Raw genomic sequence first — 25350 nt, 5'->3', positions numbered from 1 at the left:
TTTTTGTCTTTGATGTTCTTAAATTTTACAATAATGTGTCAAAGTTTTGGTTTTGTTCTGTGCTCTGTCGGAATCCTTTCCAACTTTAATGTTTGAAACTTCTTTTTTTTAAGATTTTATTTATTTATTCATGAGAGACAGAGAGAGAGAGAGAAAGGCAGAGACACAGGCAGAGGGAGAAGCATCCTCCATGCAGGGGGCCTGATGTGGGACTCGATCCCAGGACTCCAGAATTATGCCCTGGGCCAAAGGCAGGCGCAAAACTGCTGAGCCACCCAGGGATCCCCCTAATGTTTGAAACTTCTTATGATTTCTGTAAATATTTTCTTTCCTAAATCCATTTTCTCTCTTTCTGGGACACATATTGTACAGATATATACATTATTATTATTATCATCTCTTAAATGTTTTTTCATATTTTCCATGTCTTTCCAGTACCTCCTGGGAAAACTCTTTCAGCTGGCCTTGATTATTACTCATTTTTCAGCTATGCAGACATTCTTTTTTTTTTTTTTTAAGATTTTATTTATTTATTCATGAGAAACACAGAGAAAGAGAGAGAGAAGCAGAGACACATGCAGAGAAAGAAGCAGGCTCCATGCAAGAAGCCCGATGTGGGATTCAATCTCAGGACTCCAAGATCACACCCTGGGCTGAAGGCAGGCGCTCAACCACTGAGCCACCTAGGTGCCTGCTATGCAGGCACTCTTGTTTTTATCCAATCTCTTGGGTTTATTCACTATTACATAGATAGTACCTAGTATTACCATTTGGTTCTTTTTTTTTTTAATTTTTATTATTTATTTATTCATGAGAGACCGAGAGAGAGAGAGAGAGAGAGAGGCAGAGACACAGGCAGAGGGAGAAGCAGGCTCCAGCACGGAGCTGAACGTGGGACTCGATCCCGGGTCTCCAGGATTACGCCCTGGGCTGAAAGCAGGTGCTAAACCACTGAGCCACTCAGGGACCCCCTAGTTCTTTATAGCTTCTTGTTTGTTATTATTGTCCTCCTATCTCAGTAAGGATCTTTATTGTGATTATTTTAAGTTCTTGATTTGTCTTATTCCATTCTGGTTCATCTAGTACAGTTTGTTCTAGTTATTGTCTCTTTTGGTGTGACTCTACTCCTCAAATATCTGATTATTTACACTTGTGAGCTTTTTTTTTTTTTTTTTTTTTTTAGTTTATGAACAGCTATCTTAGCTGGGGATGTATACTAAGGGATGAGGCCAAGGTGGTACCCTAGCATGTGCTTCCCAAGAACTGGGTTGGGAGCCTCAAGGGACATTTCCTAAAGGCAAGTCCCAGGCACCAGAGTCAGATCTTGACCCAAACTGTGGATCTAGTCTTTCAGTTATTGTTTTCTGCTAACTTGCTTATAGTGGCTTATTTCTGTATGTTTGGCAATATTTTACTATATATCTCTGTACTTTGTAACTTCAGCTATGGGCATTCTTTGAGGCCTAGATTTAAGCTATGTCTCTCTAAAGAGTATTTGAGTTTGCTTCCTCCAGGCTCCTAGGAACATTATCAACCCTGGACCACTTCAAACTATATGTTAGCTTAAGGATTTCAGGGGGGATCCCTGGGTGGCTCAGCAGTTTAGCACCTGCCTTTGGCCCAGAGTGTGATCCTGGAGTCCTGGGATCGAGTCTCACATCAGGCCCCCTGCATAGAGCCTGCTTCTCCCTCTGCCTGTGTCTCTGCCTCTATCTCTCTGTCTCTCATGAATAAATAAATAAATAAAATCTTAAAAAAAATAAAAAAGAATTTCAGGGTCTCAGAGAGAGGATGAATTTCAACCACAAATGAATGTGACTGTTTACTGCTTGTGGTTAGGAACTCTTACAGAAGGCTCTCCACCTTGCTATCCCACCCTGAGCTGAGAGGAAAACAAAGGTCCCAGGGCATCTAGCAGGCTCAGTCCATAGAGCATATGATTCTCAATCTCAGGGTTGTGAGTTCAAGCCCCATGTTGGGTGGGTGTAGAGAGTACTTAAGAAATAAAATATTTAAAAAAATACACAAAAATGGAAAAGTCTCTCCTTAGTGAGGTCAGGGATATCATTTTCATTCCCACCAATGACGTCAATTTTGGGGGTTCCATTTTTTTTAAAGATTTTATTTATTTATTCATGAGAGACAGACAGAGAGAGAGAGAAAGAGGCAGAGACACAGGCAGAGGGAGAAGCAGGTTCCATGCAGGGAGCCTGATGTGGGACTTGATCCCAGGACTCTAGGATCACACTCTGGGCTGAAGGCAGGCACTAAACCTCTGAGCCACTTGGGCTGCCCATATGGTGTTTTATATTGAGAGACTTCTCTGCACATCCAATTTTTCATAATGTCAAAAACAAAAGTCCTATATTTATTTTGTATAAAACATCAATATGCACATATTAATTTTCTATAAAATTATAATTAATATATGCTATTTAGTATTTAATTCTATATTAACTGTACATTTACAGGCCGGTTCATAAGTCAGACTATTGCATGTCACCCCCGGTGCATCAGGTGTCCTGATGAAAGGACAGGCGTTCCATGAGGAGCAAGGGTTGGCAATGGTAACTTCATTTACTAAAATAGGACTCTTTCTGTGTCAGTTTCACCAGAAACCCCAAAGGCTGAGAACAAAACAATAGGCACCAAGTCTGTCCACATCCGAAAGGGAGGCGGCGCTAGATCACCTGTGCACCCCACGCTAAAAGATTGTGAAGTGGATCCTGGGAAGCACTAGCTCAGTCCTGGGAAGGATTAGCTGGGCCTCCACCTCAGCCTATGTAAGAGAATGTGAGAGGATTTCTTTGGAAGTAGTTGTCACTACTCTGGATGTTTCCTATCCTCCAAGCAGGATGGGGTGGGGGTGTCTCCTCTTTGCCTCTTGCTAAATGAGGGGGCACTTTAAGAGGATCATTTAAAGAGCTTGACACATCCTGCAGAGTCTGATGGACACACAGACCGGCGTCTGACTCACTCCTAAAAGCCTAAAGACAAACTGTTGGGTGGCTAGCTCCTGGAGAAGGCCGAAGTGGAGAGAAGGCTGCGTTGGGAATGGCTTGCCTGCCCAAAGTTCCTGAGTTCCTGTGGGCCTGATGGTGGCTCTCAAGAAAGGGAGCCAGGTTTGGTGATTTTAAGAAGGGAACGCCTGGAGGGAAGAGATGACACCAGTGGCGGGGAGGCTGCTGGTGACGAAGGGGCTGGGGTGGAATCCGGAGTCACCAGAGAAGGCATGGCCTACAGGGCCACTGCAGGTGTGAGACGCCCCGAGGATGGACGGAGTCTTGAGAAGCCATGAGAAAGCACATGTGAGCAAAGCAGCCCTGAACTCTGCTACCCCCAGAGAACCCTTAGCACCCACGTACAACTGTGCTGCTCGAGGAAGGAGAGCAGGCTCAGAACGGCAGCAAGTAGTGTTTGAGGTAGTGTGTGAGGAATCAAAATGGCCCTGACCATGACCCCTGCTCTCCCTCAGGTTGCCAGGCTGGGGGAGGGGAAAAGTTTGACGTTCATGGACATTGGAGGTTTGAATAGATCACTGGATGAGACTTGTCACCACTCAGGAAAAGAGACTATTTCTGAAACGAGGAGGAGGAGGATGAGAACTCTTCAACCTGGTTGTTACACGGCAGAGACTGGAAAGGCCAGAACTCTTGTCCGGGCAGGAGGAAAAACAAAGCATTACAGCAGGTTGGCAGGGGCACTCGAGAGAAACCACACCGCTTCCTGTTTATCCCTTGCCAGTCTAGCTTGTTCTACAAACAGGTTGCATTTGAGGAGGTGAAGGGACCAGGGAGACGGAGAGGTGGGCTGTGTCTCGGCCTCTGACAGTCACAGCCAACCACAGGGAGAAGTTCTACTGGGTGAAGTTTGGAGTTTTAATGTTCTACAGGCTGGACTTTTTTTTAAAACCAAAGAAAAAAAAAAAGGCTAATTGTCCTGTTATCTCTTGGAATAGCTGTGTGAACCACCCACGACTCCCTGCCAGAGAGGAAGAGCTCGGCCAGGAGGCTCCCAGCCGCCGCTGCTCTCTGCCGGCGCGGAGCAAGTCGCCTTGCTTGTCAAGGGTCACATCTACTTCTGAGTATCACAATGTGCTGCAGTTTATATGCTACAGGATACGGTCAGTTAGGTTAATTTGATTAAAAGTATTACCTTTCAATAGAAGAAAACTACTATGTAATGCAAAGTAGCCACGAAAATCCTGTAAACCACAGAGACCGAGTGATCAGCTTGTTGGAAAGTATTTCAAGACTTGTCAAACTTCAGAATTAATCGTTATTTTTCTTTTACAAGCAGCAAGTGTTTCTTAATTGCTCTCCTTCTCTGTGATGACAGAGGCTCATCAGCAGGATTGCCGCTGTGAGGCCTACAGTCTGGCTTTCCAACAGCCAGCACTCATTTGCACAGCCCTCTGTGCTACTGTCCGCGTTACAGGGCCCAGAATTATGGAGACTATATCTCCCAGACCCCTTTGCTCTCAAGGTTCTGGATGAGCTTTCTTTCTGCCCGTGTATGCATGTGAGATTTTGTAGGTGGGAGGAAAAAGTGGTATTTTTTTCTCTAGCAAAATGGGTAGGTCAGGGCAGACTTAACGTCCTGCCCTCGCCTCTGGGTGATCTGTGAGCCCCCGTCTCAGTACTCAGCGCAACTCTGATCAGCAGTGGGGGTCACTTTTGTGACCTAGGCGACAGCCCCAACCTCCTAGTAACTGCTAATAACTGCTGAACCTTGGTGGCAACTTGCCCCAGACTCCTGCAGTCCTTCAAATTGTGGCCCATAGCATCTCAATGCCCGACACTCAATTCCTGTTCGCTTGGAAGGCCTGCAGTGGGTTCTTATTTGTTGACTGACCCCGGATGGTCACAGCCCCTACCTAGCTGGTATTGTGAAAGAAATAATGGGTCCCTTTAAGTTCAAAGGAATTTTTTTAAAGCTATAAATGAGTCATCAACTGCCTTTTTAAAAGAAACTCATGAAGAGAGAACTTTGAAAATCAATCTTTAGAAATATTTATCACTATGTGATTCTGTTGCTCCAAATAATGTGTTAAACCAAGATTTTCAAAATACTGAAACGTACCAAATTACATTGCTTTCAATAAAATAATCATCTTTCTTTACTGAAATTAGCCCTTTTTTTTTACTGTTAGTAAATAAAATAATTTTCCAAATATTGTATATTTTAAAAATCCTTTTAACTCTATTCTGTGCATGTTTTTAATGTATGTACTACATTGATTCTGCAGTACATGTATGTAGTTTTAAAATAAATACAAATACTTAAGGGGGAGGCACAATCAAAAAAGTTTACAGGGGCACCTGGCTGGCTCAGTCAGTGAGTTCAAGCCCCATGTTGGGTATAGAGTTTAAGTAAATAATAAAATAACCCTTATTTAAAAAATTATAATCATTGCTTTTGGACACATACCTACAGCATCATAACTGATGGAAGCCAGTGCCTACACATGTATATTCTCTCAGATACACCCTCTTTCATTAGTCCCATCAAAACTCTCCCAGATTCCCATGACTGGCCACATAGCCAAGTCACTGCTGTAGTTGCAGAGTTAAGATTGAACCTTCTGAGTCTGTTCCCACAGTTTCTCTGGGCATGGAAAACTGATTCCAGAACTCCTCGTTTTCCCTCAAAGGCTCAAAGGACAGAATGGTGGCATCACAATGGTTGGGGAATGGAGGTTGGGTCTCTCAACATATGTATAAAAAGGTATGGGCACTGTTCTACCCCAACATGTGTGTACTCATAAGCTCAAGATGCTGGATCCCTCACATCACTGGAGTCCCTGCTCAAACGTCACCAAATCAGTAAGGACATCCCTAAATGCATTATTAAGCAGCAGGTTCCTATCTGCTGCCTCCAGCTTTACTTTTCTCCATAACACTCATCACCATTTGATAAATTTTACATTTTATTTGATTATTGTCTGTTTGTCTAGAATGGAAACTTCATGAATATAGAAGTTTTCCATATTCCACTTGCTTTTACTTCCCTAGCATCTAGTAGAGTGCCTGACTCAATGCAGATGCTCAATAAAAAATTCACTGAATGATAATATATTTGCTTTCCCAGACACTCTTGACCAATACATAGGAATATGACCCAGGTCACGCTAATTAGAAGTACTCACCTCAGAAAGTGACTCCTGGGTAAAGACTTAATCCATTCTGGCACAAGGAAAAGCAGAGAAACCACTGGTATTAGCCAGTGTCCTGGAGCAAGAGCTCTGGTGCTGGTCCCAGCTCCTGTCTACTGTCATTGTACCAGCCTTGCAAGTTCTTAGCAGTTGTGCCTCATGGTGTTTTCACTGGCTCATTCTGGAGCATGATTTTGGGTCAGGTTTTCATCTGTATAGCTTCTAAGTCTGGTCTCTGGCCTTACCAGGAAATTCTGAAAATCACCCATTATCTTTTTATCTTTTTAATAAAAATCCATTTTCTGCTATAACTTACAAAATGAAAAAAAAAAAAAAAAAGCTTTGGAGTTAGATTGCCTGGAGCCAAATACCAGTTAATAATGTTGATTAAACCATGAAAGTATTCTGAGATTGTTCCCCATTTGTAAGTGGTTAAAATCAGAGTACTAACTCATAGGATTATGGTTAAGGTCAAGCGAGACATTGCCTGTAAAGTGCTCTGGACATAGTTCACATACTTGCAATCCTATGTTATATAAGGGCCAACAGAAGTGTTTTGTTTGATAAACTGTTTTTAACTTGATTGCTAACATTTGAAAGTTAGGACATTTCATAAAAATGCCAGATTTACAATTATTGAAAAATCAGCAGCCCTGGCAGTACCGGGACCGTATTCCTACTTTGCAACAATGGGACTGAGCTGAAAATGTCTAGCCCCTTTGCAAGAGGTAGGAACCCACCTGGCCCGATTCACTCTTGTATTACCTGCCTTGTCTCTGCTGTAGAGTTTTTTGAGTTTGTAGCCCTGCAACTAGGAACATGAAGATTTTCTAAAGCTGCAAAATTGAGAAATTTGGCCAAATGGTCTCTACGAACTTTTTCAGACTGATTTGCTATTTTGTTGCTGTGAAATAATTCCAAAGCTTAGTGGAATTATTTTCAAAACACAGCCATCTTATTGTTGTTAATGATTCTTTGGGTTAACTGGGTTTAGCTGGGCAATTCTCTGCTCCATCTGATGTTGGCAGAGGCTGGTCATCTGGAAGTGCCACTGGATTAGGACATTCAAGATGGTTTACTCACTAGGTTGGCCATCTGTCAGCAGAGAGCTCACTTGGGGCCAACTCCATACTCCTCCTTAGGCCTTGGGGTTTTCACACATGGTAGCTAGGTAAGAAGCAGGAAGTGAAAGATATCAGTTTTAAGGCCTGGTCTTCTACAAACAGTCCAGAATGTCACTTCTGCTATATTGGTCAAAGCTAGTCACAAGACCAGCTCAGATTCAAGAGGTGGAAGGGTGGGTGGGATGAGAAATGAGCTTCTTGATGTAAGGAGCAACAAATGCACGAGCCAACTTTGGAGACTAGTGGCTAGGTACAGCTAACATTTCATGATCATTTCTTTCTTCTTCTTCTTCTTCTTTTTTTTATATTCTTTTTATTTATTCTTGAGAGAGAGAGAGAGAGAGAGAGAGAGAGAGAGAGAGAGAGAGGCAGAGACACAAGCAGAGGGAGCAGGCTCCATGCAGGGAGCCCGACATGGGTCTCGATCCTGCGTCTCCAGGATCACGCCCTGGGCTGAAGGCACGTTAAACCACTGAGTCACCCGGGCTGCCCCCATTTATTCCTTCTTAATGTAAGAATGACTTAGAGAAGAAGAAAACAGCTTCTTGGCCATTCAGAATTCAGAATTATTATTCTGTACTACAATATATCAAGTGATCCAACACCTAATTCCAATACATTCTCCCACTTCCTCAGTGCTGGCTTAAATTTGTTACATCCTTGATAGCTCCTTAAACAAATTTATATTGTTAAATAACAAAAGTTCAGCTGGCTATATTTGAAACATTGAATTGGTTTTGTTCACCAAGTCATGACTTGGGAAGCATCCCATCTAGCAAGTATAAGAGAGCTTCAAAGGGCTACATAAAGAGAGGTTTCTAAAGGTAGAAATAGTTGAAAAAAGTAAATTATTGGCTAAGGAACCCATTGTTTTAAGCAATGCTGCCTTCCTGAAGGGAACAGAAGGGGCCCATCAGGAAATTTCCTAGTGTTGACCAGGACGTTTCCATACCCCCTGGTTATAGGTTCCATTTCTGGAGGGGTCATAACTGAAAGTCAGGCTAGGTGTTAATTCTTGGTTTACTGACTTGGGACCTTAACCTAAGTGAGGCCATTTTTGCCCGCGGTTTTCTCCTTAACAGTATCAACAAAAGAATAACTGATAACATTCTCAACGCCTAATACAGATGTGCCTTTTAAAATCAGATACTTGGGAGTTACCGGGTTGATCGATATTTTATGAGTGTCACAAGGAGAGACTCATTCATTCACATCAAGCCATTCTAGTCTGGTTTCCTCTGATGTCGATCCCGGGAGTGTCGGGGTTCCAGCCAGACTGTGAGCCAGCTACCTCCAAGTGGTGACCCGGCTGGGACCCCGGGGCAGGGGGCCGTCCAGAGTGGGAATTCTGGCTCCCGGGGAAGACGAAGGAGCGCAGACTCAGGTACTTTACTTGCAAAAGGTACGGTTAACATGTAATGAGCCTTTTTAACTTTGCCCTGCGGACCACAAAGGCCTGGAGCAGTGCGGGGCCTAGACTTCCCGAGGAAGCCGGAAGCCCAAGAGGTAAACAGGGATACGAATACCAACGGCTACCAACGGCTAGGCTTCGGGCTGCGGGGGCAGGAGCGGAGGAGACAGTGGGAGAGGCTGGGCCGGTGGCGCGGAGGGCGAGAGGCAGCGGCAGCGCGAGGCCGGCGGTCACGACAGCCGGCGGCCGAGCAGTCTCAGGGGCGAGGGCCGCCTCTCCGACGTCCTGGCCTAGGAGCTAAGGCCGCGGACGCCCAGAAGCCACTCGTCCAATTCACGCAACCAGGCTCAGATCCAGAAAAAGAGCTTCTGGTTATTCCTAATGAACTAATTCCCAGGGAGTTAAACAATAACTCCCCGCCGTCCCGGGCTTATCGATGACCCGGCAATTCACAACACAAGGTCCACGTCTCCAGGCCGCCATTGGCTCCGCGGAAACGGTCTCAGCTCTTCAACCGGAAACAGAAAACTGACCGAGGCGGACGCCCCCTAAAGGCGGCTGGAGGCAAGCGAAATCCGGGCAGCCGCGACCCCGGAAGGGGCAGGCTGCTTCCGGTAACGGTCCGACGCTGCAGAAGCTCCGAGGGCGAGTCTCCGAGACGCGGCCAGTGTTCCCGGCGCGCTCCGCTCCGCGACACCGCAGGCCCACGTTTGCGCAGGCGCGGGGGTTACCGGGCAGGCACACGCGTACGCAAACCCGTGCGCGCTCCCGTTCTCCGTCCGGCGCATCGGTGCTGTTTCGAGGGTAAAGCCTTTGGAGCCGGAACGCGGACTCTTGTCCTCTGAACTACAACTCCCAGCATGCCTCACCCCTCATATTGGTACTAGGTGTGGTGTCTCAGGATAGGTTAAAAGGAGGTCTAAGTGACGGTGACGTACCAAAGGGAAAAAAATTGAATACGTTGCTGGAGCGCCTCGCTCACAGAAGCCCCAGTGGCCTAATGGATAAGGCATTGGCCTCCTAAGCCAGGGATTGTGGGTTCGAGTCCCATCTGGGGTGGTCTCGTTTTCTTTTTCACCCCCGCATTGAAAATGACTTTATTCCGTTCTTAAAGAACTATACAGAAATATGCGAACTTAATGTTACTTTTTAAAAATAGGAAGTGTATGTGTGGTTTTCCTAGGTGTTGGACTACAGTGGGAGAGAAGAAGAAACTGCATTTCCTTCTTCCGAGTCGTGCAGTGCCGTACGACTTCTGGGAAGTATTCTGAATTCCGCTGTCCTCTCTAGATACCAAAAGGTTATCTTTCGCCTTCTGTTTCAAACCAACAGCCATTCCCACAGGCTCGCTTATTCTCGAGACTCAGCGGTCAGCTAATGACGTTTCAAATGACGCAGTCAGCAAAGAACCCCCTTTCCCCTCAGCTCGGCCTTGTTCTCAGACTTTCTTAAGGACCTGGGGCATTGCTTACACTCGGCTTTCGTTTGCTTCTCTCTCAACTCCTTAGGGCGCCGCTCGGCGTTTGATTAGTAAGGCTCCGCAGAGACGGGAAGTGAGCTATTCCATTACCCCGCGTTCGAGGGGGGGGAAGCCGGCCGTCTGGGTCCGACCGTACCATTTAGCCCCTGGGCTCGGGGGGGGAGGGAGCCCGAGGGGCGTAGGGCGCCATTGGGCGCCGGGCTCCGAGGACGGGAAAATGGCGGCCTTAGGGTCCCCGGCGCGCACTTTACGAGGCCTTCTACGGGAATTGCGCTATTTGAGCGAGGCCACGGGCCGACCGTATCGCGACACCGCAGCCTATCGGTACCTCGTGAAGGCCTTCCGTGCACATCGGGTACGGAAACCCGAGCCGGCGCTGCAGCGCCCCTTCCCCGGGGAGGGGGCGACGGGGTGGGCTGTGGCGGGGCGGGGGGCGGCCGGGCGCGGCGCTCGCCTTGCGGGAACCTGGCCTCCCCCCCAGCAAAGCCGTGCCCTGGGCCGTGGTCTGTGGCCGGAGCCCCGGGGCTGACCGAGGGCGGCAGGACCGCCGAGTCGCCCCGAGGCTCTGCGTGGCCGGCGCCTGCGCCCAGGGAGGCCGAGCGGCGGCCAGACGTGCTGGGTGCGGAGCCTGGGGGGCTCGCCGCAGCGCCCGCCCACCTTCTCGCCGCCCCCGGGAGGCACTCCGACCACCCATCTTTGAGGCAGAAAAGAGACCCGGCATAGGAGGAATGTGAAGGCCTTGGCGGGAGCTGTGTTTTACTTCTCTGGTCTCTGTGCACCCCTCAAGGGAACGGTGCTTGCAGGGCTGAGCTAGGCACCTGCAGCGAGGTGTCCTGTCCCTACGTTAACGTGGGGCCTGACCTCCTACACCGACGTTTTTTTTTTGCCTTATGTAGCAGATAAACTTCAACATATGGGAGGCCGTCCTTGGGAAATTGCTTCCTGAAATGCACACTCCGTACATCTTCCCTTTAGGCGAGAGCGGCTTTCAAGCGGGGTAACAGGCTCAGGGACGCTGACCTGTGCGAGGAGCGGTCTAGGAACAGCTAGCACCTGGGTTCCCAGATGGGAGTCTCACATTTACTGGCTGTCTCTGGAGCTTCGGATGGGTCTTGAGGAAGCTGGAAGCAGCGATCTCTGAGATAGTATGTTGGGGCGGCACTTTGGACCGCAGGGTAGGAAGCCCACTGTCTTTTGGGCAATTTGGAGAAAGGGAACCAGCCTCTTGGGAGTTAGATGCAATGTATTAGAACTAAAATTAAAAAATTCAAAATTTTTGTATAATGTATTGAGTAAACTCTATGCCTAATGTGGGTCTAAAATGCAAGAATTTTAAAAAGATTTTTTAAAAAGATTTTATTTATTAGAGACACACACACACACACACACACACAGGCAGGCTCCAGGCGCCCGACGTGGGACTCGATCCGGGGCCTCCAGGATCAGGCCCTGGGCTGAAAGTGGCAGTAAACCGCTGAACCACCCAGCCCAAGAATTTTATTTTATTTTAAAGATTTTATTTATCCATTCATGAGACACACACACACACACACACAAAGAGAGGCAGAGACCCAGGCAGAGGGAGAAGCAGGTTCCATGCAGGCAGCCCGATGTGGGACCCGATCCGGGACTCCAGGATCTCGCCCTGAGCCAAAGGCAGACACTCAACCACTGAGCCACCCAGACATCCCTACCCAAGAATTTTAAAAAGATTTATTTGAGAGAGATTCTTATTTGTGTGAGAGAGAGAGTGTGGGTAGAGGAAGAGGGCGTGAGAAATCACCAGCAGACTCCTCGCTAAGCCTGGACCCGCTGCAGGCTCAATCTCCCAACCCTGAGATCATGACCTGAGCTGAAACCAAGAGCCCAGCGCCAAACTGACCCAGCCACTCAGTCGCCTCTAAAATTCAAAAAAAATTTTAAAGGTGAAAATCTTAAGAGACTTTTAAGAACTTGACTAAAATTATGAATAAGGTGCACAGGAGTCCTGTCTTTTTTTCTTTTTTTAGATTAATTTATTTATGATAGACACACACACAGAGAAAGAGAGAGAGAGACACAGGAAGAAGAGAAGCAGGCTCCATGCTGGGAGCCCGACGTGGGACTCCATCCAGAGACCCCAGGATTGCGCCCTGGGCCAAAGGCAGGCCCTAAACCGCTGAGCCACCCGGAGATCCCAGAGTCCTGTCTTTTAAGAAATCTGCAGGCTGAGGAACCATAGGGCAAAGCACATAGAATAAGTAAGCGCCAAGAGAATAAACAACAGGAGGATCTTGTGTGGGGATGTGGTGGGATTTCAGGAGGAAAGTCGCTAAGCAGGGACTTGAAAAATTAAGTTAGCAAGCAAATGAGGGTTAGGGAAAATGAAGTCCAGGGCAAAAAGCTGTACCACCGAAAGTCCAGAGGTAAGAAGGGACAGTTGAGAACGATTGAAGCTTAGGGTGATATGGTAGGTGAAGTAGATGTGATAGGCAGGAATTTGAACTTCATTGTAAATGTAATGGAAGGTCGTTTACGGTGACCTTCCTTAGGATGGAAGTTCATTCTAAGATTTTTAAAGTGACATGTTTATAGGTGTACCTTGTGGAGGCAATGTTATTGCCCTTGAGAGAGGCTTGGTAATGGCTCTCAAATTCCTTGGAAATACATAAAAATCCATGCTCCAAATTCCAGAAACACCATTCTGTGGAATGCATGTGAGGACATGGGGAATGCTTTCTGTTTCCGTTGGCTCAGAGCTAACTCGGTAACCATCAATGCCCATTTTCTGTATCCTTTCTCTAAACTGAAGGGGTTCATTTAGGGAGGAACTTCTGCTTTTCCTTAGAGAAGATACAGTTTTCATTTTCGTTCTTTTTTAGGATTTATTTGTTTGAGAGAGAGCACGGGCAGGAGGGGCAGAGGGAAAGGCAGAGAGATCCCAAGCTGACTCTAGGCAGAGTGGCACTCTATCCCAGGACCCTGAGATCATGACGAGCTAGAGCTAAAATAGAGTCAGATGCTTAACCAACTGTGCCACCCAGGCACCCTGAGTTTTTTCATTTGAACTCTTTTGGTCTCTTGTTATTCATTTACTATGTATGTTGCTGGCCCTTCTCTCCTGACTCCTGCTGCAGGCTCAGCTGAATCAGGATCCATATTCTCCTATCCTACACTGACATAGAATTCCTGTTTAAAATCCTATCAATTTGGGCTTATATGATAGAAATGGATGTTACAAAAAAAATTAAAAAAAAAAAAAAAAGGAATGGATGTTACCATTTGTTGATGTGTGACAGTGTTGGTCACTCATAAATTTTTATTTATTAAAAGTTAAATGGGGGCAGCCCAGGTGGCTCAGTGGTTTAGCGCCGCCTTCAGCCCAGGGCCTGATCCTGGGGATGAGTCCCATGTTGAGCTCCCTACATGGAGCCTGCTTCTCCCTCTGCCTGTGTCTCTGCCTCCCCCCCACCCCCATGAATAAATAAATTAAAAAAAAATCTTTAAAAAAAAGTTAAATGGTTAGAGCAGATGAATTCGTTTTTTGAGCAGCTTATGAGTGCCATTTTCACATGTGATCTGCACCTCTGTGTGTGTGTGCATCATGTGCAGATCTTAAACCAAACTTTCTAGTTTTCAGATTCTAACTCTATGTATTCAAATAAAGAAAGGTGAAAGAAAGGTGTTTATGTAGGCAGTGGTACCCAGAGATTATTTCTGCAATTAGGTATACGCAGAGCTCCTTAAGTCACTTGAAGTCATGCACACATATCTTTCACCTTTCCTGCCCTCTGCTCACAACCTCTGAACACAAAACTAGTCAAATACAGGACAGAGTACTAAATCTAGAAATTAATTATGACTTCTGAATAGATAGAGTCAGAATCTGGATTTTTCAGATGGATAAATTGAAAGCAAGTATAATTACTAATATGAAAATATGCATATTACTTATATATAACCTTCATTTTGTTACTGCTGAGGACAAAGCTATTATTTTTTCAGACAAAATGGTTTTACTTTTCATTGAGCTGAAAGACCTACCACATTAACCAAAGTCAGAAATATAAAAAGCAGGGGATCCCTGAGTGGCGCAGTGGTTTAGCGCCTGCCTTTGGCCCAGGAGATCCTGGAGACCCGGGATCGAATCCCAAGTCGGGCTCCCAGTGCATGGAGCCTGCTTCTCCCTCTGCGCCTCTCTCTCTCTCTCTCTCTCTCTCTGTGACTATCATAAGTAAATAATAATAATAAAAAAAAAAGAAATATAAAAAGCAGGCTTTCATTTGTTTGAGGGGGAGAAAATTCTATATTTTATTCCTGAGGCGACATTAATGATAATAGTTCCCCATCTCTTCAGTGGTTGAAACCTCTCTGGGCTTTAGTTTCCTCGTTTGTAAAAGATTTGTAAGACCAGGGAGTTGAAATGAAAGAACTTTTTTTCAGTATTAAAATCTGAGGACACTAAATGAAATTCCTCAGTGATACTCCTTGTAAAATTCCTCTTCAATTAATTGGAGGTCAGCTTTCCTAATGAATAACTATAGTGTGCCTCTACATATGTAATTAGTATATGCATATACATGTTTATATTTCCTCTGTACAACTTCCTTTCATTCTAGAGAATGCTTATGAAATATCTTGCCCTGTATCTTAGCTGGGCTGTTTCTTTTTTTAATTTTTAAAAATTATTATTATTATTATTTTTAGCTGGGCTGTTAATAAAGTATGTGACCTTGCTACTTTCTAGGTCACCAGTGAGAAGTTGTGCAGAGCCCAACATGAGCTTCATTTCCAAGCTGCCACCTATCTCTGCCTCTTACGCAGTGTTCGAGAACACGTGGCCCTTCACCAGGAATTCCATGGCAAGGGTGAGCGCTCCGTGGAGGAGTCTGCTGGCTTAGTGGGTCTCAGGTTACCCCAGCAGCCTGGAGGGAAGGGCTGGGAGCCATGAGGATGGACAGATTCCTCCGATGCTGCTGTCATAGAAGGATTTAATCATTTCCTTCAATATGTATTTATCATTAAATTTCTGTATAAGTTTAGGGTTTTTCTCTGTAATTTTGTCGACTGTTTCTTAGGGAGGTTTTATCCTTCCAGTGAATTTACTGAACTTCTTACATTAGGTTGATTCATGCTCTCAATCTACTTTTAAAACTATTATTTTTATGTTAAAGGTATACAAGCTTACTGTTTGAAGTAACTCATGGTACAGAAAATAAAATAAAACCTTTTTTCTTTTCCCTGCCCCTCCCCTATTGCATCCCCATTACCAGGTGGTAACTTTTGCTAACAGTTTGGTATCTGTCTTTCCAGCTATTTGCTATGCTTATACAGCATACATTTATATGTACAGATAATCTACTTTATTTAAAGATATACAAATATTGTTTTTAAGGGCTCAGAAAACAGATGGCATATCAAATAGGGTTACGGATAGAAGGTTAATGAAGGGGTATAGAAAGATGTGGGCTAAACTATAGTTAACAAATTGTGAAGCTCCTAGGGGCTAGCACCGGTTGAAAGCTATTCCCTCCATATGCTGACGGAATTGACCCTTAGGTATAGGAATATGGCCACCACGCACCTGCAGGCTGCAGGCAGGAAGTCCAGGGAGAGGGAGATGGAATGAGTGTACTGACTTCTGCTTTTTCATCTGTCAAATTACTCTTCCTCTTGAATTTTCTTTCAAGGTGAAAGATCCATGCCCTTGGCTGACCGAGTCAGCTTTGGCTTCGTTCTGTATTCCTGTCTTTCCCTACTCTTTATCTAATCAGGAATTTCTGCTTCTGCGATGGCTCTAACATCCATTCCCCCCTTCTCAGTCTTCATTACCTCTCTTTTAGTTCTAGCACTGATAATCTTTTGACTGAACTATCAAACTAGTCTCCTAAATGGTCTCTTTGCCTCTAATGATCTCAAATAGAAATTACTCTCTCTGCAAACTACCAGCAGTTCTTTATCTGTGTCCGCTTTGTGATCTGTGTCAGTTTCTTGTAGGCATGCCTTTACAACTTCTTTTTTGCTGAACTGCAAGCTCCTGAAGAGTAAGGACCATGTGTCATTCATCTATGTAGTCTCCAAAGCACCTCCTTCCACAGTGATTTTTGCACATAGCATTATTCAGTATTTTGAATACGTGGCTCAGTGAGCACTACTCACCAGATGTACAATCCGAACAGATGTATTCATAAAACATTTTAAAACACTATCTAAGAGATTAACTTGAAAACAATAGTATTAGAGGACAAGTGAGCATTTATTCAATTAATGGATCAAAAAAATAGAAATACTTAACATACTTTTTCCCCCCCGTTTTACTTCATGGGCATGAGTATATTGTTATCTGAAGATATTTTACTTTGGTAAAATGAAACCAAAGGATTAGGGTAGGTTGATATTTTGATTTCTTTTGTTGTTACAATATTGTATATACAATAAAGATTTGAGGAAGAATTGTTTAACCAGGGTAAGATATTCTAGGTTTGAAGTGATAGAAATCTAGGTTTTAATCTACTTTTATAATTTACCAGTTGTGTTATCTTGGGCAGGTTAGTTGACCTGAGCTTATTCCATACCTCTTCTATAAAATGGGAATGCCAACAAGATGGTTGTAATAAATACATAAAAAATGAGTGCCTGACAAAAAAGAAAATCTTACATACTCTCATTCTTTTATCATGAACCTTTCTCTAAACTCTTGCCATCTGTCTTCTGGATTATACACAGGGTTTTTTTTTTTTTTTTTTTTTCAGGTTAAATACTTTGCTCAGACCATTTCTATCCATATATATTCAAACCTTACTAATGGACTTATAAAAGTCTTACTAAGACTTATAAAAGTCTTACTAATGGACTTATAAAAAAATTAGCTGAACTTGTTTTAGAAATAGAAGGAAATGATTTTGGAACATAAGCTATTAAAGATAAACTTTCTGTACTGAGAAGTTCCAAGAACTGGGGTTTTGGCACTGTGTTCACTTACTATAGATTGGTTTTGTTTTTAATTTATCCATTTTAGAGAGAGCACACACATGAGGTAGGGGAGAGGGAGGGGAGAGAGAGAGAGGGAGAGAAACTCAAGCAGCTTCACACCAAGTGGAGCCTGACACAGGGCTTGATCTTACGACCCTGAGGCCATGACCTGAGCCAAAACCAAGAGTCAGATGCCCAACTGACTTGAGACACTCAGGTGCCCCTACTATAGTTTTTGACGTGGTACATGCTTTATCACATTTCTCCGTTTGCTGTCTCTTACCCTCTGTCTTTTGATTTCAACTGCTTCCTTTCATTGAATTAGAGTAGCATTTAAATATGCGCAAGGCTCTTCCATCTAAAAACACTCAACCATAGGGTGTACCTGGGTGGCAAATTCAGTTAAGTGCTGACTCTTGGTTTTGCTCAGGCCATGATGATCTGGTGGGATTGAGCCTGCATCGGGCTTCATACTCAGAATGGAGTCTGCTTTAGTTTCTCTCTCATTCATCCTCTGCCTTTCCCCACTGCATTCTCTCTCTCTGGAATAATCTTTAAGAACACTCAACCTCACACAGATGCCTTTTCAGCTATTACCTCTTCACAAATTGAATGTATTTAATGAATGAATTATACTCATTTTCTACATTTTATCTTTTTATGTTTTTTTAAGTAATCTCTACACCCAATATGGGGCTCAAGCTCACAACTTTGAGATAAGAGTTGCACGCTCCTCTGCCTGAGCCAGCCAGGGACCTCTCATTTTCAACTTTTTAAAATATGAAATAGGCTGTAGTGAGATATAATTTATGTATAATAAATATACCCATTTTAAGTGTGGTCAATGAATGACAAGTGTATACATCTGTGTAATGACTACCCTATTAAAGCTATAGAACATTTCCATCAGCCCCAGAAGTTGCCCTGTTCCCCTCTGTAGTCAATCCACCTTCCCCACACCTGTTCCCAGGTGGCAACTACCAACCTGCTTGCTGTCAGCATAAATTAGTTTCACCTGCTCAGAATTTTCATCCACATGCACTCTTAAACTTCTTTTCCTCAGGATACTGATTTTGAGATTAATAATCTATGTTGTTGCATGTATCCATTTTCTGGATTTTTCATTGCCCAATCATCCTCAATCGACTGTAGTCTGGTTTCTGCCCCACCACTCTACCAGAACTGCCTTGCAAGGTTACAGATAACCTTCAGGTCACTAAACTCAGCAGATTATTCCTTACCTTACTTGATCTCTTTTCTTGCTCTAACCATTTGTCTTTAGTTTACTCTCCTGCATATCCCTAACATGTTGACGTTCCTCAGTTTCAAATCTAGGTTATTACCTCACATCTGATATACTTCCCCTGGGTGAGAGCACCTCGACTTCCCAGGCTCCAATTATCATAAACAGCAAACTCTAGTCCCAAGTTCTCCTGTAGATACCTATGTCCAGCTACTTCAAAGACAACACCACTTAGATAATTTAAAGGCATCTCAAATTCAATCCATACAAAATAGAACATCTCATAAATGTCCTCTCTAGTACTGACATATGTACTCATTCTCGACTGCTTCCTCCTTCATACCCTCAGTTAATCACCAAATTAGGTTCTATCTCCCAAGAATCCCCTGAATCTAATACTCTAGTTCAGACCTCTTATCTCATGCATCTTCCCTGAAACACTTACTTGTCCCTTGTAAATGTAGCACATAAAGGCATATACTTGGCTTCAGTTGTGTAGTAACAACTTTGTACTGAAACTGATCTACACTTTTGGTGGGTTTGTAGGGTTAGGGATACAAAGAGTAAAGGCTAGGACCCACCAAGGTAGGCACTTAATACTCTGCACCCACTTGAATCTAGACCCCTGAAGTTCAACCTGAAAGATGAACTGTATTTTAACACAGATTTTTGTCATTTTGGTGGTCATGAGGAATTAAGGCTTTGAGCCTGTATTACGGTGGTCCTTGACTAGTAAGTTCTTCTGTTACCTATCAGAGAAAAAAAATCTCTGGAGGAAGATAGCATTATATCCTACTCAGGCTTATATTATTATCATATGTACTTTTTCAAATACATGTTCAACATATGAAGATAACCAGACACACAAGAAAACAAGACTCTGTAAGTAAAAAACAGCAGAAACAACAGACAACAGAAGCAAACTACAAAAACCATCGGATAATTTGGATTTAGCCAACTTGGATTACAAAACAATTAGGTTCACTAGGGTCAAAGAATAGCCAGGCTTGGAAATTCTATCAAGGAAGCAGAAACTATTAAAAAAAAAAAAAAAAATGACACGTAGACTTGAAAAAGACCCAGTAAAAATTCTAGAACTGAAAAATAATTGAATTGATGGATTTTATTTTTTAAAATATTTTTAAAAGATTTTATTTATTTATTCATGAGACACACAGAGAGAAAGGCAGAGAAACAGGCAGAGGGAGAAGCAGGCTCCATGAAGGGAGCCTGATGTGGGACTTCATCCCAGGTCTCCAGGATCACACCCTGGGCCAAAGGTGGCGCTAAACCACTGAGCCACCCAGGCTGCCCTAATTGATGGATTTTAATAGCAGACTAAAGGCAGACTAAAGGCAGACTAGATGCAGCTGAAAAGAGACTAGTGAACTAGAAAATTTGTCAAAAGAAAATCAGGAAGGCAGCTTGGCAAGACAAAGTAGAAAATGCAGAGAGTAAAGAGATAGGATACAGTGAAAATCATCTTAAAAACATTTATTTGGGGATCCCTGGGTGGCGCAGCGGTTTGGCGCCTGCCTTTGACCCAGGGCGCGATCCTGGAGACCCGGGATCGAATCCCACGTCAGGCTCCCAGTGCATGGAGCCTGCTTCTCCCTCTGCCTGTGTCTCTGCCCCTCTCTCTCTCTCTCTCTCTCTCTGTGACTATCATAAATAAATAAAAATTAAAAAAAAAAAAAAAAAAAACATTTATTTGGAGCTCCAGAAGTTGATGAGAGAAACAATAAGAATAGCTAAACATGGAGCCACCTGGGTGGTCCAGTTGGTTGGCGGGCCAACTCTTGATTTCTGCTCAGGTCATGGTCTCAGGGTCCTGGGATCAAGCCCCACATCAGGCTCTACATTCAGTGGAAAGTTGGCTTGGAATTTTTGCTCCTCTCCCTCTGCTCCACCCCACACCCCCCTCCCTGCACACATACGCTCTCTTTCAAAATAAATAAATCTTTAAAAACTGAATGAGGGATGTCTGGGTGGCTCAGTGGTTGAGTGTCTACCTTTAGTTCAGGGCATGATCCCAGGGTCTCGGGATTGAATCCTGCATCAGGCTCCTCGCAGGAAACCTGCTTCTCCCTCTGCCTATGTCTCTGCCTCTCTATTTCTCATGAATAAATAAAATCTTTTTTTAAAAAAATAAAAGCTGGATGAATCCTAAAAGCAGAAAAAATAAATCCACACCCAGATACATTATAGTAAAATTGCAGGAAACCAAGAGCCAAAAAGGACAAAATTAAAGCAGGCAACCATCTGGAAAGGAGTAACAGACTGAAAACTGACTTCGCAGGAGCAATGGAAGCTAAAAGGCACCAGGAAGATGGAATGTACATGCTGAAAGAAACTTCAAACCTAGAATTCTATACCCAATAAAAATACCCATCTTGAATTAAGAAAAGGCAAAAGGATTTCAGATAAACAGAAATGGGACAGTTCCCCACTAGCAGACCAACACAAAAGCAAACTCAGGTTAGGCAAACTTCTGTAAAAAGCCAGATAGGAAATATTTCAGTCTTGCTGGCCCTACAGTATGCTGTCACAACCACTCAACAATACTGTGGTCGTGCAGAAGCAACCAGAGACAATAGTAAATGAATGAGAGCCTGGCGGTATTCCAGTGAAACTATTCAGAAAAATGGGCAGTGGGTTGGATTTGGCCTGTGGACTGTAGATTGCTGACTCCTGTCCTAAAGTTTAAACTTCAGACAAAAGGGAAATGATCCCAGATGGAAAGGCAGAGATTCCAGAAGGAATAAAGAGAAAAAAAAAAAAAAGTGGCCAATAAATGAACAGTATATGAAATTTGGTTTTACAAAATGGAACTAAAATTTATGATAACAGGCATATAACTTCAGGATAGGTTAAATGGAGTTAATCTTCTAGGTTCTTTATACTATAATCTGGGGGAAGTGAGAAGGTATTAAGAATGCCTATTATAACTTTTAGGGTAACTCCTAAAAGAATAAAATAAAACTTTCAAACTACTCGAAGGGGTTAAAAAGAATGATTAGGAAGCAGGCAGGAGAGAAAATTAAATAGACAAATAGTCAAGAACTTTAAGTCCAAACATGAATAATTATATAAGTGAATAAATGCTTCAGTTAAAAGTGAGTATCAGATTAAGTTAAAAAAGGATATGCTGTTTATAAGAGACCCATTTAAAATGTCAGCACCAGGAAAGCAGGAAGTAAAAGATAAAAACTAAGTTCTCTTCCTTAACACATTAATTATTCAACATGTTAGTCTAATTCCAACCTAAGGATATTGTTTTTCAGATCATACTGTACATATGTACATGTAATATGCCTCCCTCTAGAAAATAAAAATCGACTTTGTACACTTTCCTCTCATTGAAAATTGTTTTCAGTGATATTCATAGTGTATGCAGTTCGAATTTTGAGATCTTTGAATAATTGGAGGGAAACTATTTTGTCAGTTAAAAAAGACCATGTGATTTAAAAATTTTTTTGGCCCAATATGCATTTATATATATATTTTAAGATTTTATTTATTCATGAGAGAAACAGAGAGGCAGAGAGATAGGCAGAGGGAGAAGCAAGCTCCATGCAGAGCCTAATGTGGGACTGGATCCCAGGACCCCAGGATCATGACCTGAGCCAAAGGTAAGATGCTCAACCGCTGAGCCACCTGGGTGTCCCAGCTTTAATCTTTTTAAAGTAATTTTCACACCCAATGTGGGGCTTGAACTCACAACCCTGAGATCAAGAATCACATTCTTTACTGCCTGCGCCAGCCAGGTGCTCCTTGGCCCAACGTGCATTCAAAGGGATCTTGGGACTGCTTACTATTTTATGTTTTTTTACTAATCTTGGTAAGTTCCAGGCTGAAGCACATAACTTTTTTTTAATTTTTAAAAAATTTTTATTTATTTATGATAGTCACAGAGAGAGAGAGAGAGAGAGGCAGAGACACAGGCAGAGGGAGAAGCAGGCCCCATGCACTGGGAGCCCGACGTGGGATTCGATCCCAGGTCTCCAGGATCGCGCCCTGGGCCAAAGGCAGGCGCTAAACCGCTGCGCCACCCAGGGATCCCTGAAGCACATAACTTTTTAAAAAAAGATTTATTGAAAAACAAAAAGATTTATTGAGAGGGAGAGAGAGAGAGGAAAAATGAGTGGGGGCACAAGAGCAGGGAGAGGGAGAAGCAGGCTCCTTGATGAGCGGGGAGCCTGAAACGGGTTGGACCCCAGGATGCTGGGATCATGACCTGAGCTGAAGGCAGACGCCCAACCAACTGAGCCAGCCAGGCGCCCCGCACCCAAATTTTTAATGAAAAAAATTTACCATTATTTCTTTTCCAAGTGTCTAGGAAGAAACTAGGTCTCACTTTAAGGCATTAATATTTTACAAAAATGTCTAAAAAATGACCAGGCATTTTGTTAGCTTATTGAGTCCTCACAGCAATGCTATAAATTATGTGTTTATATCCATAAACAGGATATTAAGAAAGAAATTGCTCAAGGTCCCAGTTAGCAATCAGTCGGCTAGGACTTTGAATCCAAGGCGATGATGTCAAGCAACGAACACTGGCTTGCTTTCCCATGGTCAATGCTGCCGACACACTGAAAAGGCCTTATTCTTCAAACTTCTCTCTTAAGCAGAAAAAAAAAAAAAAAAAAGGAAGTTCTCTAGAATGTCACCTTTCCTGAGAACCCTGCTTTTTAGGTCTAAATTTAGACTAACAGTCTCCTGTTAAAATTAATGATGATCTCTCCGAGCAGGTTAGATCATCTGTTTCCTCAGTGTATTAGTTTCGGTATTCTTTCCCGAAACCCGATTTACCCTAATTCGGGGTGGGGGGCGGGGGAGGGGTGGCGATTGGCCTCGGCGCATCGACGAAGGGGGGTGATCCAGACGTCCCATCTCCAGGGCTCCTTTTGTAGGTCAGGGCGGCAGCGGGGGGAAAGACTGAGCGCACGACATTCTGGGCGCGCCCCTGAAAGAGTCAATGGGCCAGGGAGTGAGCGTTGGAAACATGCCTGTAAGGAGCTACGAAGACTGCTAACCTCGGTCGAACCGACGGGCAAGGCCTCCACTTGCTTCCGACTCGGGGTAACGCTCTGGCAGGTTTGCCAATCTGGCCGCGGCTCGCCAGCACCCGGCGCCGCACCGCACGAGCCCCCTCGCAGCTGGCAGCGCGAGGTTTGGCGCCTCGGGCAGATCCGGCTCGAGGGTCGTTCGATAACCAGAGTCTCGCGAGATCTGGGGGAAAGGGGCGCGAGAAGCCCGCGTGCACGCGCCCGAGAGCCGTTAGGGTGGAACCCCGCCCGGGCGGGGCGGGTGGAGCAGATACAGTTGGACGCCAGTTGGTGGAGCCCCCGCGGGAAACAACTGAGCGCGAGGAGCGTGCGCGCACACGTCGCGGCGACGGTGGCGGCGAGCGGCGTCAGAGCTCGAAGGGGGGGCTGACGGCTTCTGGCGGGTGGCGGTGTCGGAGGCGAGCGCTTGCTTAGCCCGTAACGCTTCTGTCCCAAGACCCGACGGAGAGTGAGGGAGCGAGGGTCGCTTTCGGGGGCTGCTGCCTTCCCCTGACGCACCGTCGTGAGGAGCGCAGCCCGGACTCTCCTGCAAGCCCTCCGGCTCCCTTTCCACACGCCTTGAGGCGGCGGCGGCGGCGGCGGCAGCTGAGACAGCGTCTCACCTTCCCCCACCCCTTCCCCTGTCCCCCCCGCCCGAAAGGGCCCGGTCTGCGCCCCACCCCCGCCCGCCCGCTCGCTACGCTGCCGCCATGTCGGCGCAGGCCCAGATGCGCGCGATGCTGGACCAGCTGATGGGCACCTCCCGGGACGGTAAGTGTCTGCCAGTGCCCTGGGGGTGGGGGAGGGGACGGGGACGGCGACGGGCAGGGGCTCCGCGGGCGTACCTGGGCTTGCGTGTGTGGCTGAGTAAGGGGCTCCCAGATTGGTAACACGAGGGCCCGGCTCCCGTCCCCTCCAATCAGGGCCGGGCAGGCGGGCATGGGGGGCGGTGACCGAGCGGATTGGCGGGAACCGCTGCCAATGGGGTCAGGCGGGGCCTGGAGGCAGAAAGGAGAGTTTGAGATTCAGTGTTGACTTGTCTGGGACGGGAGAGCCCGCGTCTCTGCTGGCGTAGTCGGTCGTCCGGTTCTGTGGCTGATTAGGTGCCGGTGGACCGCTAAAGCCTCCGCCCCCTGGACTGATTCCTTGAGCCAGAGCTGTGGGATCGTCCCTCGCCGCCGCCCTCCAGAGCATCCAGACAGAACTGCCCCCCGCCCCGCCCCCCGCCCCCCGCGCCCTACCTGGGTCCGGAGGAAACCTTCCCCTCGAGCCCCGCCCCAGCAGTGCACTCTCGGTCCCCACGGTCCTGCTTATGGAGAAAATCTGACCCAAACCATGGTTTCGTGAAGTGGGTGTGTTTGGCCCCATTTTGTGAAAAGAAAAATGTTACGGCCTGTTTTTTTTTTTTTTTTTTCCTTCCGAGAGACCTCCATTTTGTTAGAGAATTTAATAGAAGCTTTGTTCAGTAAATATTGACAAATCTCGCATGTGCCCCAAATAGAACCATTTTGAAAATGTGGTGCCCAGTGGAGTAGACTTGAGGGGAAAAAACAACGATCTTTTTAGGCACTTAGGTTAGAGCTGATGTAGAAGATCACTAATCCTGGATATCTTTTTGTCATAAAGAGAATTTCTAAATGAAAAGATGAAATGCTGTTGCTTTTTTGGTGATAATCATGTATTCTCAAATTGAGCTGAAGTCCGTGTTAATACGGAGGAAAGGTCTAGTTTACTACTTTCTCTTTTAAAAAGCAAAACACTCGTTTATTTTTATATGTTGCTTGTTTAGGCAGATCGTTTCTCAGCCATTAAAGAAATGCTTTTTTCTTTAAAAAAAGTTATTTAAATTGCTTGACGTAAGAGAAGAGGCACACATATTTTTAATAGTTGCTCTTGTAATTTTCTTGAATACTTTGCAGCAAAATATGTGAGTGAATTA

At 44.9% G+C, this 25350-nt stretch overlaps 4 protein-coding genes, 1 long non-coding RNA gene and 1 other non-coding gene across 8 annotated transcripts in view; 4 read left to right on the top strand and 2 right to left on the bottom strand.

The window, feature by feature from the left end:
* The window catches only part of UBN2 (ubinuclein 2), an 87160-nt gene extending 82032 nt beyond the window's left edge, over window positions 1–5128 (top strand). Inside the window, exon 15 of the mRNA XM_025433974.3 lies at window positions 2607–5128. Within this exon, the coding sequence (XP_025289759.1) occupies window positions 2607–2645 (39 nt within the window). The 3' untranslated portion in view covers window positions 2646–5128. The remainder of the gene's footprint in view (window positions 1–2606) is intronic.
* LOC112651042 (uncharacterized) overlaps window positions 1–10227 on the bottom strand; it is a 28447-nt gene extending 18220 nt beyond the window's left edge. The window contains exons 1-3 of one of the 2 annotated variants that reach the window (XR_003130565.3): window positions 8440–10227; window positions 7238–7321; window positions 6149–6408 (exon numbers count right to left, since the gene is read on the bottom strand). This is a non-coding gene — a long non-coding RNA (uncharacterized LOC112651042). The remainder of the gene's footprint in view (window positions 1–6148; window positions 6409–7237; window positions 7322–8439) is intronic. The other variant, XR_003130566.3, reaches the window with a different exon arrangement.
* Window positions 9676–9748, top strand: TRNAR-CCU (transfer RNA arginine (anticodon CCU)). Its single transcript has one exon. It is a non-coding gene; the product is annotated as a tRNA-Arg (tRNA).
* An 81-nt stretch (window positions 10228–10308) lies between the features above and the next one.
* FMC1 (formation of mitochondrial complex V assembly factor 1 homolog) lies at window positions 10309–15190 on the top strand. The gene is made up of 2 exons (XM_025433991.3): window positions 10309–10524; window positions 14896–15190. Exons 1-2 carry the CDS (start codon window positions 10387–10389, stop codon window positions 15097–15099), a joined length of 342 nt encoding a protein of 113 aa, XP_025289776.1. The 5' UTR covers window positions 10309–10386; the 3' UTR covers window positions 15100–15190.
* Window positions 15191–16882: 1692 nt separating this feature from the next.
* On the bottom strand, window positions 16883–24123 carry LOC118351071 (uncharacterized). The gene is made up of 3 exons (XM_049095267.1): window positions 24118–24123; window positions 23400–24080; window positions 16883–22985 (listed from the first exon to the last, which is right to left on the bottom strand). The coding sequence occupies exons 1-3, from the start codon at window positions 24121–24123 to the stop codon at window positions 22974–22976; spliced, it is 699 nt and encodes a 232-aa protein (XP_048951224.1). The 3' UTR covers window positions 16883–22973.
* The window catches only part of LUC7L2 (LUC7 like 2, pre-mRNA splicing factor), a 62183-nt gene continuing 60867 nt past the window's right edge, over window positions 24035–25350 (top strand). For both annotated transcript variants that reach the window (XM_049095248.1, XM_025433981.3), the window contains exon 1: window positions 24035–24182. In XM_049095248.1, the coding sequence (XP_048951205.1) occupies window positions 24122–24182 (61 nt within the window). In that variant the 5' untranslated portion in view covers window positions 24035–24121. The remainder of the gene's footprint in view (window positions 24183–25350) is intronic.

This window comes from Canis lupus, chromosome 16 (assembly GCF_003254725.2).
Source record: "Canis lupus dingo isolate Sandy chromosome 16, ASM325472v2, whole genome shotgun sequence".
Classification (NCBI taxonomy): Eukaryota; Metazoa; Chordata; class Mammalia; order Carnivora; family Canidae; genus Canis; species Canis lupus.
Note: the sequence above shows the minus strand (reverse complement) of the source record. Positions and strands in the feature narration are given on the sequence as shown.